The sequence below is a fragment of the Eleutherodactylus coqui genome, chromosome 3, assembly GCF_035609145.1.
Source record: "Eleutherodactylus coqui strain aEleCoq1 chromosome 3, aEleCoq1.hap1, whole genome shotgun sequence".
In the NCBI taxonomy this organism is placed as follows: domain Eukaryota; kingdom Metazoa; phylum Chordata; class Amphibia; order Anura; family Eleutherodactylidae; genus Eleutherodactylus; species Eleutherodactylus coqui.
The window spans coordinates 40363489-40375578 of NC_089839.1; the positions used below are offsets into that span (position 1 = coordinate 40363489).

At 41.0% G+C, this 12090-nt stretch overlaps 1 protein-coding gene across 1 annotated transcript in view; it reads left to right on the forward strand.

Moving 5' to 3' along the window:
* NRXN1 (neurexin 1) overlaps nt 1-12090 on the forward strand; it is a 1562703-nt gene that overhangs the window by 774630 nt on the left and 775983 nt on the right. The window contains exon 13 of the mRNA XM_066595516.1: nt 5518-5640. Within this exon, the coding sequence (XP_066451613.1) occupies nt 5518-5640 (123 nt within the window). The remainder of the gene's footprint in view (nt 1-5517; nt 5641-12090) is intronic.

A 12090-nucleotide genomic window follows, 5' to 3' on the forward strand; every position in this document is an offset into this window, starting at 1 on the left:
CACTTCAAATAAATTAGATAAAGAATGCTGCATCTTGAGGACAATGAATTACTAGTGTGATAAGTTGGGTGTATTGAGCTCACTGGACCACCATCTTTCCCTCCATCAGATGGGTGGCAACACAGCACAAAAAGATGTCAAGACTTTAAAGCTCTTCTTTAGTGAGAATTCTCAGTCACCAGATAAACACCCAATAGTGTGGGAAAAACACATAGCCTATATTAGAGGCATTCTCATTGCTCTGGGTTCATTACAGGAAAAACACAGAGAAAAGGAGATTGGAGATATCTTAACCCAAATCTCTGGGCTAGAACAGGCAGCTAAACTGAAAAAAGCTCGAGGGGTTCAGATCAACTTAACTGCCTTGAGGGAGAGATTGAAAGACATTTTAAACAACAGATTTGCTAAATCCTTACTGTATTACAAACATCAAATTTATGCCCATGGTAACAAGGGGGGGAGGCTTATGTCTACCTTGATTAAAAAAGCTAAAATGAAAACACACATCTCTCACATTAAAAATGCTCAAGGTGACAAGCATTCAGAAACAACACAGATAGCACAAGCCTTTAAAGATTTTTACTCGAGCTTGTACAATTTAAACAAAAATGGTTTGAGTGAGGATGACGAAAAAGCAACAGAGAGGTTATGTCGTCGTTTTCTCTCCCTACCCTAAATCAAGTTGAAATTGCTTCCCTAACCTCCCCAATCTAGCTAGAGGAACTAAGATCAGTTCTCAATAGCTTTCTTCTACATAAAAGTCCTGATCCTGATGGTTTTCCACTAATTTACTACAAAAAATGTCACAATATACTATTGCCGCACCTGGCCCTCTCGTTTCATGCTTTACTAGATGGAGTCCAATTACCTAAACAATCCCAAGAAGCTTATATTAATCTTAACCCCCAAGAAGCGTAAAGACCCTCTACTTTGCGGAAGTTATAGACTAATATCGTTGCTCAACCTTGACATCAAACTGTGGGCAAAACTGCTGTCAAGGCAAATTCATAAGTTTATCCCAAAACTGATTAATGATGACAATCAGGCTTTGTCTCAGGTAGAGAGGGAAGAGACAATTCATTGCGTCTTTTACATGCTATTGGGTTTGCAAGGAAGAGGAAGTCCCCAGTGATTCTATTGGGGATTGATGCTGAAAAGGCATTAGATAGAGTGGACTGGGATTTTATTTGTGCGGCCCTAAACAAGTTCAATTTCCCTATCTCTCTAATCCAAGCAATATCCTCACTCTATTCTTACCCCATGCCATAATTAAAGTTAACAATACATTTTCAAGCCCTTTCGAAATTACTAATGGCACTCGCCAAGGTTGTCCACTGTCACCTAGTCTTTTCATCCTCTCCTTAGAATTACTTCTCCAATTGGTTAGAGAGGACAAAGTTAAAAGAGGCATAGAAGTTGAAAACTTCTCGCTTAAATCTATAGCTTTTGCTGATGACATACTTTTCTTGCTATCTAATCCAGAACAGAGCCTTCAAAAACTTAGCAATACTCGTCGCTTATATAGCTGTATATCTAACTTCAAGGTGAACTTCTCCAAATCCACAATACTGAATATATCTCTCCCCATGGATAGCACAAAGAAACTTAAAGCATCATCTCAATTTAGATAGACAGATTCTCATATCGAATATCTAGTGATACTAGTCACGAAAAACCCAGAAGATCTCTATGACAAAAATTACGTACCTCTTCTTAAGGAATTATCTTCCCTATTAACCTCTTATGACCTGCCAGTTATTTCCTGGTTTGGACGCAAAAATCTCTTACAGGCGTACACTGTCCCAAAGATACTACATAAAATGCAAATGCTCCCAATCCACTTACCCAGATAATTTTTCAACCATATCCAAAAACTCTTCTCCAGATTTATTTGGAAACATAGGTGACCCCGACTAGCTCATCGCCTATTGATCCAAAGGAGAGAGAATGATGGTATGAACCTCCCAGACATAACTCAATACTATAAGTTCATCCAATTATACAGATGGCTAGAATTGATTAAACCATCCAAAAACCATATAACCTGCTCGTTGGCAAAAGTCTCCTATGGTCCTAATTTCTGGAGAGATCTTTGATTCCTTTCTCCTAAGGTCTATAAAAAGGCTTTGTTTGACTCTCTCCTGAAAGGGGTTTGTGAGACCTGGGATCTCCTTCGAAGTGATTTGGCCCCACACCCGTCGCTTTTAACCCCCCTAACTCTTCTGCCTGACATCTTAAAAATACATCTAGACGTAAATACTAAGCTTATTTGGACTTACTTTGAAGACCTCTCAGAGTCGGATATCTGGCTTCACCGTTCAAAATAAAGCATACAATTAACAAAATTTTTACTTTCCCAAATGACATGCCTGCAACTCCAACCCCTACAGCTGTCACACTTATCCAAACTTGTCTCTACGTTTGATGAAATGTACCCATCTACCCAATAGCTCTTAGACTTCGAACACACTATCATTGCACAAAACCACTTTGGCAGGAGAATAGCCATGGCGCTGCAATAGAAGTGTGGGTAATTTAGCACATATTTGGTGGTTTTGTCCAGTTATACAACCTTTCTGGAGTTGGATTGAAGGCTCCATACGTAATATCTGTGACAGCTCATTTAAGCTTACTCCAGAGGCTGTAATTCTTGCAAAGTATTCATCAACTTACAAACCCTCAAAAGCCAACCTCATCTCCCACATGATTGCTGTAGCAAAGTCCCTAATTCCTGCTCTATGGCTACCTCCACCTGCTCCCTCAGATGAAGAGGGAGAAGAGTTGAAGAACTGACAAGCTGGGCTAATAGATCACACAATAAATTCAGGAAAACCTGGGACCCATGGTCTAACCTCTCTTCATCTTAATTTACTGAGTACTATATGAGATAAATACATACTTGCATTTACTTTATTGCTGAGCTTTGTCTTACTTTACTGTTTTATTAAGTGTATTCCACTCTGTAAGCCTTCTATCCTAACTCTTTTTCCCTTTGATCACTTGGACTAGGGCCTTGTTCTTCTTAAGTGGTCTAACCTTATCCTCTCCCTCACCCCCCACCCTGTCTAATTAATCAAGAAGTAGTTATGCTTCTATTGTTATTTGCCTTATGCTGAAGGCTTTGATGGTATCATCTACCTATGTTTTTGCTTGAAAATCTTTCAATAAAAACAGAATTTGTAAAAAAAAAAAGACCAGAATTCTAGTAAAAATTGATACTTTCATTATTTATTTGCACAAAAAACTTGACAATTTTCACACTACTGTAATAAGGGATCACAGGGTATATGTTGTAAACATTAATCCTAGCAGTCTGGCTACTAGCTATACAGGATCATGTATCCTAACTATCCAGGCCTGTTTCTTCAATATGACATCACAATGTCCATAAGTCATACCAATCCAGGGTGTCAGTCTAGACGGCATCTTTCCCTGTCAGACCCTTGGTATTCAGTTGGCAGCAGCTTGCTCTGTACTGGACTCTCTTTCGCAGCCCAGTGGACCACGATGCACCTCTCAAGGGCACAACATTCAAGAACACCGAGGAATTTATCTTCTATTGATATACCCATACAGGTGTTTACTGATTAACTATCAGGAAAAATAACTTTTTTTCTGCTGGACATTTCATTACATAACCTGCCTAATGAGTGGGTACCTGCTACCCAAGTCCCTCATCGATCAGCCACTGTTCTAATGTATTAGGCCTCGATCAGATGAGCGTGGTTTATAGGTTGCTACAGAAGCGTGTAAACCACACTTCTATAACAACTAACAGATTTCTATAGAAGCGCTCATGTTGAGCTTTTTACCAGCGCAAAATCTGCATTGGTAAAAAAGATAGGACAGCGAGTGCCGACTCGCCTGTCAGCTCTGTGCTGCAGTGCTGTCCATGGTGCTGACCACAGGCTCTTATGGGAGCTGCAGCAGCATGGAGCAGCTCATTCATCGCAGAATTCCTGCATGTCAGCAGCGTGGTTTACAGCGTGGTAAACCACGCTCGTGTAAAGGAGGCCTTAAGCTGCTGTAATGCCAGAAGTAGACAGTTCCATACATTGTGCAGTGGCATAGATTGGTACTGCAGGTTAAGCTCAATTGACGGCAATGGGACTCAGACTGCAGTTCTACTTAGGGTCTCTGTATGCGACACCCCACCGATCAGCTATTAAAAGTACGGCAATCCCTTTAGCAGCACAGTGTCTTAGTGGTTAGCATTGTTGCCTTGCAGAGCTATAGTCCTAGGTTCAAACCCCACCAAAGACAACATCTGCATGGAGTTGTGCATGAGTTTGTCTGGGTTTCTTCTGGACACACACTCTAAAAGTAGACAGATCAGTGAATATAGATTGTTAGCCCTAATAAGGACAGAAACCAATGTAAAGTGCTGCGTAATATGTATACACTATATGAATTAAGGTGATTATAATCATAATTATTATTATTAATAGATTACATAATTAGTTATGATACAATGACTGTGGCAGAATTTAGAGCAGAATCGTGTGTCAACCTAACCTCAAGGACCATGGGCCGAATCCATCCTGCCACACATTTTTATGTGTAAGAGCTTTTTCTAGGTCAGATGGTCTTGAACTGTGGCGAGAAGACCCTCTGGCATACTGTGGACTCATTTGGGTACCTGAATCATGGCCGCCATCTTGGGCCAAGACTGTGATGTTCAATGCATATGGACTAAGCACTATGTTTGTTAATGCCGCCCCGGAGCTTTTGGTGGGCTTCTTTCACTGAACTTATCCTACAGTACAGCACTGCTTGCCAGGGCTTAGACTGTGAGATGGCTGGCAGATCCTGCAGAGGACAGTGTGTTCCAGTCTGCCTATCCATATCATGTGAACCTATTGCATGGACTAGAGAATGTTGTGTAATATTGCCACTTAACCCAGTGAGTAAGGGCTCTGCCCTAAGGAATTTCGGGGGAATTTTTCAGTGTAGAGTCAAGTATCTGTGTGGGAGACTTGTGCCCCAATTTTTCTGGACTTGAATTTTGCTCTGGTCCACCACCCCCCTCCTTTTAATATATTCTTTAAAATACAATCTTACAATTAAAAACTGTCATTTGAAGGCAACCATAATGCTGATGTGGCCTTCAATAAAAATGGGTTTGACACCCCTGATCTAAAGCAATATTATATCTAGGAAGTCTGATATTTCAATAATGGAAATACAACACTGACACAATGCATTACAGTAATTAAATCCATATTAACTATAAAAATAATAAAGCATGGATTGGATAAATAATCCCCAGGCTTAACCATTGTCTCTGATTAAAATAAAGCAGCAATCCACCTAGCCATTCTTGCATCATTTTCTATAGTGTTTTGTTCAATGACCAGATGATCTATGCGCCTGTTTATGTCAAACAAACTGGAAATATTAATACAATTATCAGTTTATTATATATGTGCTCTGGTTGTGATGACTCTCTGCTTTTTTTTAAAGGTTCACATATTTATGTGTTGTGATTGTTTAATGATGGTTTGGCATATTCTGCAGGCAAAGGTCCAGAGACTCTTTATGCTGGTTATAACCTCAATGATAATGAATGGCACACGGTTCGTGTGATACGGAGAGGAAAGAGCTTAAAGTTAATAGTGGACGATCAACAAGACATGACAGGTATGTGCATTCATTTATTCTATCCTGCAGCAGTATCTCTGACAGATGTAGCTGGGCAATGTATAACTACCCCCAAAACACAAGTACTCAACCTGATCTTGTGGATTGAATTCCCAGACTGCCTTCAGGAGTTTTCCGTGCAGGCAATAAAGTATACAGCTATGGGTAATTCTACTTTATATTCAGGTACGGTAGGAACGAAGGGTAGTTATTGCTGGCCTATCAACTAAACAAGTGGAAATGGACTGTAGTACTTTGAGATTTGGTGCTACATTTGCATACAATAAAACTAGCAATGAGCGGACATGATGGCTTGACAAAGACCTGCCATGCCCTCAAGTCAGCGAGGCTTGCTATATAGCTTTGCACCCTGACAGCAATACTTTTGTTTCTACTTCCCTTCCCCTAGTTTATGTTAATTCGGCTTTTTGAATCTGTCAAGTGTGCAGCCTCCACCTGTCATTGTCAATCAAACCGGACACAATCCATTCACAGTGAGTAGCAGAGACCACCCACTTGACAGATTCAAATGACTGGGAGTTGACTCTAATGGGCCTCAGCATAGGGGGGAATAGAGACAAAAAGAAAAGCTGACATAGAATCAGATTGGCCATGGCTGCAAAGCTACACAGCCGGCCCTGATGACTCAAGGACATAACAAAATGTTCTTTAAAGGGGTTTTCCCGGTGTTATCAATTTTTTTTTAATGGACTCAAATGTGTTAAAACAATAAAAGCAGCAATACTTACCCATACTCTCCCCCAATTCCCAGAGTGCTTTCAGGAGTTTTCTGTGCGTAAAGTGTTAATAGCCATTAACACTTTATCAGTTTCAATTGCATGTAAAAGGTCCTCCAGGAGTTGTTTACAGATCCCAGTGTGTGTTTAACCCCTTCATGACATGGCCTATTTTGGCGTTGAGGACCAAGCGATTTTTTGGTATTTTTCCATCTCCATTTTTCAAAAGCCATAACTTTTTTATTTTTCCGTGGACGCGGCCGTATAAGGGCTTGTTTTTTGCGTGGCGAACTGTAGTTTTTATCGATGCCAATTTTGGGTACATAGACTATATTGTAAAATTTTTTTTTTTTTTTTTAATGATAGCAGAGAGAGAAAACGCATCAATTCTGCCATAGATTTTTTTATTTTTTTTTTACACCGTTAATCATGCAGCATAAATGAGACTTTCCATTTTTTCTGCAGACCGGTACGGTTACAACGATACCAAAATTGTAACATTTTTTTTAGGTTTTCCCACTTTTCTGCAATAAAAACCCTTTTTTTTGGAAATCTTTTTTCTATTCTAAATTGCTGCATTCAAAGTCACGTAACTTTTTTATTTTTTGATGTACAGAGCTCTATGAGGGCTTATTTTTTGCGAGACGAGCTGCAGATTTTATTGGTACCATTTTGGCGTACATACGACTTTTTTGATCACTTTTATTGCGTTTTTAGTGAGGCAAAATGCTAAAAATGAGCATTTTGCCTCAGTTTTTTAGCTTTTTTTTTAGCGTTTTTTTCGGTGCACAGTCAAAAGCATGTGCAACTTATTGTACGCATCGTTACGGACGCGACAATACCAAATATGTGGGGTTTTATTTTTTTTTTACCTTTTTTTATGCTAATCTGAGAAAAAGCATAAAAAATGGTTTTTTTACTCTTTTTTTTTACATTTTTTTAAATTCATTTTTTAAATCTTTCTTTTTTTTACACTGTTTGTGTCCCTCTGAGGGACTTTAATCACTGCCCTGATGATCGCTGTTATAAGGCATGGCAGAGCTACTGCTCTCCCATGCCTTATCGCTCATACAGCGATCTCAGGCATAGGCAATACAGGACGCCAGTGTCTGGCGTCCTGTTGCCATGGTGACAGGCCGGGCTCTCGCGATGACATCGCGAGTTCCGGCCGGAGACACAGAGGGAGCCGCGCTCCCGCTGTGAACTCTTCCCCTGCCGCGATCTACTTAGATCGCGGCAGGGAAGGGGTTAAAAGTGGCGGGCGCATCTCCGATGTCCCCCCGCTGCTGCAGCGAGACGCCGGCTGTGACTGACAGCCGGCTCCCGCTGCGGGATAGCGCTGGATCATATGTGATCCCGTGCTATCTCCAGGACGTAAGTTTACGCCCTGTTGCGGGAAGTACCCCGCTCCCAGGACGTAAACTTACGCCCTACAGCGGGAATGGGTTAAACACATGCCCAGCTGTGCAAACAGCTGCCGACACATTCCACTGTTCTCCTCGCAGCTGCCGGCAGATTGCATTTACTCCTCATGGTTAGTGTAAACATGCAGTGAGGAGAACATCTTGCAGTCTATTGAAATATGAGCAAAATGCATCCAAATGGAATGTATTTGCTTAGTCTTTCAGTGGCTGAACGATGGATTTTAGGTTAACTAAAATCCATCGTTCAAACAAAAACTGCACGATGCCTGCATTTACATGTAATAATCACGCTCATTTTCAACTGTTTGGATATATTTTGACCGATAATCATTGCATGTAAAAGGGCCTTATAAATGGCTACTACCTATACACAGCAGCCAATCAAAGCCACAGCAGTCAGGTGCCATTCTCCTGACATCACTGGTCAGTTACTGGAAGCCATGATGTCAGCAGTTTTGCACTTGACCGATGCAGCCTCTGATTGGCCGCAGAAGTTAGGTGTTAGCCACTCCCAAGCAAAGACCATGAGGTATGTAGGGCTGCAGCGCTATATTTGCTGAGGCAGAAGATGGGTAAGTACTACTAAAAAATTTGGATCCATTTCTAAAAAAAAAAATCATATAAGCTTTGTACTGTCCTACAGAATAATCATGGCAGGACTTATATGCTGGGCACATTTAATAGTTTGCGTAAGTTTTAGTCAACTTCCAAGACCTGATTAACAAACATCAAAGGATATATGCACTTCACTAGTGATTAATTGTTACTATAAGAACTTTACATGCAAAGGCATTACCAGGGCTGTATGCAGAACTTTTTCAAGGGGGTGGCATGGCAATGGGCATGCACACACATATTTGATTGATGAGAAACCTTATTAAAAAGCGAATAAATGATGTCACCATACAATGTAGATAATGCTTCCATGCTGTACACATAACTTACGCTGCCTTGGTGTATGAAAAGGGTTTCTCTATTAAGAGTACCACCTCCAAAAACACCATCATAATTAGTAAAAGATCTCTATAAGCATGGAGAATATACCTTTGAACCACGAATTATTAATTTCTGATACTGCGGACCAACTACAGTACAGATAAAGAGACTTCAGGACAGGTACGTGCGGGCGCCAGCTGGGCGCAGGGTCAGATTCCGTGCCCCCGCATGCGGAATCTGACTCGTTCATGTGCAGGTGGTTTTAGATGTCCTGCCAGTCCACTGTTGTCACACTGGTCCTCTCCTGTCCTTGAGGCTCCTGCAACGGTCACTTGCCATTGATGATTCATGTGATCCACTGGCATGGGACTACTGAGGACAGTGATTGGTTGCAGTGATTATGTGAATGATGAATGGCGCATGACTGCTGCAGGAAGCTTCTAAACTGGAGTCTCAGGGACTGGAGGGGAAGCACTGGATTGACAGAACATCTAACCGGTGACTAGTTTGTTATTTTGTCCAATTAGCAGGCCCTTAGTCACTTTTTTCAAAGTCTTGCAAACCCTGTTAACCTCAGTTTCTTGTTATTCAGGGTCAATGGGTTGTAGGGGATAAAATGTTCAATTTCACAAAAAAGTATTTGCTATGAAAATCGTAGCCAGAGAAACAAACGACGACAGCACACGCCAAACCTCAATCTGAAGAGGGAGGGAACCACTGGGCAGAGAGGTGCACGCTTCTTAATTGGTCCTGGATCCACTGAACCGAAATTAGCAGGAATCAATGTATAATGGAGATGAAGCAGCATCCACGGAAATTATTTCAAACGCTTTAATTTATCCAGCATAAAACAACGTTTCAACCACCTTGTGGTCTTTGTCAAGTTCAAATGACACAATGCATAAACACATACTTATATACAAACAAGACACGCCCCTTGCCCAATACAAACACCCAACATAAATGTGAAATTACTAAAAACATCAAACAGACATGGAACAGACCCTGTGGTTGGACGGACCGGACAAAACGGAATGATGCATCAGCTGCTTCTCCTCATGTTCTAATCCCCTCGGTGTATTCATGGCTGCATTGTCCCTCTCTGATTACGTCACTGCGGGACTATGTCCCCCTCTCGCGTTATGTTCACAGGGTGGGGGTGGGGGGGGGGAGATGGGCTCCCTCATTCTCCTGTGCGCAAGCGCTGGGATCCACGATCCGTTTTTAGATAAGAGAATATGAGACTGGGAAGCAAGCGCTGTTCGGCCAAAGCCGTGTGTTGCGCATGCGCAAATAGTGCGATTCTCCGGGCGTCTACACAGACATACCATCCGTTGCCTAGGTAGCTGGCGACGCAGGGTTGACATTATAACACACTAGGTTCCGATATTGAGGATACAGGATACAAGTTTATTTGGGGTACGCATGCGCAACTCATATGGATAAGCGTCGCCAGCTACCTAGGCAACGGATGGTATGTCTGTGTAGACGCCCGGAGAATCGCACTATTTGCGCATGCGCAACACACGGCTTTGGCCGAACAGCGCTTGCTTCCCAGTCTCATATTCTCTTATCTAAAAACGGATCGTGGATCCCAGCGCTTGCGCACAGGAGAATGAGGGAGCCCATCTTCCCCCCCCCCCCCGCCCTGTGAACATAACGCGAGAGGGGGACATAGTCCCGCAGTGACGTAATCAGAGAGGGACAATGCAGCCATGAATACACCGAGGGGATTAGAACATGAGGAGAAGCAGCTGATGCATCATTCCGTTTTGTCCGGTCCGTCCAACCACAGGGTCTGTTCCATGTCTGTTTGATGTTTTTAGTAATTTCACATTTATGTTGGGTGTTTGTATTGGGCAAGGGGCGTGTCTTGTTTGTATATAAGTATGTGTTTATGCATTGTGTCATTTGAACTTGACAAAGACCACAAGGTGGTTGAAACGTTGTTTTATGCTGGATGAATTAAAGCCTTTGAAATAATTTCCGTGGATGCTGCTTCATCTCCATTATACATTGATATTTGCTATGAAAAGACGCCATCTGCCTAAGTAACCCTCAACTGGGTCATTTCATTCACAAAACAAGGTTTTAGTTAAAGTAGCCCTTTTCAAATATTTGTTCACAGAAAGGGCAGTACTTGAGTTTTCTCCATCTTTATATCTTTATTGGTTTTCATTTATAATGCTGCTTTTCAGTTTTCTCTTTAACAATAGACAAAACTCAATGCAACATTCAATTACTTCTTTCGGAGCACAGAGTTCCTTTGCTTATTTATGATGGATTATGACAATACCAGTCCAAACTAAAAACCTAAAATAGCTCTTAACCATTTAGGGACGCTACCCTTTATTTCCCCAGTTTTGTTCTTTCCTTTCCCCATTAAAAAAAAATCATAACTCTTATATTAAACCATCGACGTAGATGTCTGGGGGCTTGTATTTTTCAATGGTACTATGTAATGCGCTGAAAAACTAAAAAAAATTGTAAGTGGAGCAAAATAAAAAAGTTCCGCCATCTTTGGGCGCGTCTTGTTTCTACAGCATATGCACTACAACAAAAATGATAGATAACTTTATTCTGAGTCAGTACCATTACTACAATACCAAATACATATAGTTTTTTTTTTGCTGTACTACTGCTATTATTTTCCAAAGGTATTTAATTTTTTTAATTTTTTTCTGCCACCATAACTTTTTTATTTTTCCATCGACATAGTTGTGTGTGGCCTCATTTTTTTGTTGGACATCCTGTATTCTCTATTAGTACCATTTTGGAGTAAATACGATGTTTTGATCGCTTTTCATTATGTTTTTTCTTGGAGACGGGGTAACCAAAAAAGGGCAATTCTAGAGCTGTTTTTAAATTTTTCTGACGACGTTCACCGTGCGGGGTAAATAATACGTTACTTTGATAGATCAGACTTTTACAGATGTGGTGATACAAAATATGATTTTTTTATTTTATGATTTAGATACTTTTATTATAAATATGGCAAACTTTTTTTTTTACTTTTATTACCATATTTTTTTTAGTAATTAATAAAAAAAATGTAAACTAATTTTTACCGTTTTTTTTTACCCCAGAGGGGACATAAATTTGCGATCGTTTGATCGCTCCTGCAGTATGATGTAATGCGTTGGCATTACAATATACCACGATCTGACAGGCAATCAAGCCATGCCACAGGCATGACTTGATAGGCACTCTGCAATGGTAGTCCTGGGGCCTTTCAGAAGGCTCCCGGCTGCCATGGCAAACTGCTGTGATCTTATTGTAAGGGGCAGTGCAGGACCCCCAAACATTGTTCTAGGTATTTAAATGCCCCTGTCAAAATTGACAGCTGCATTTAA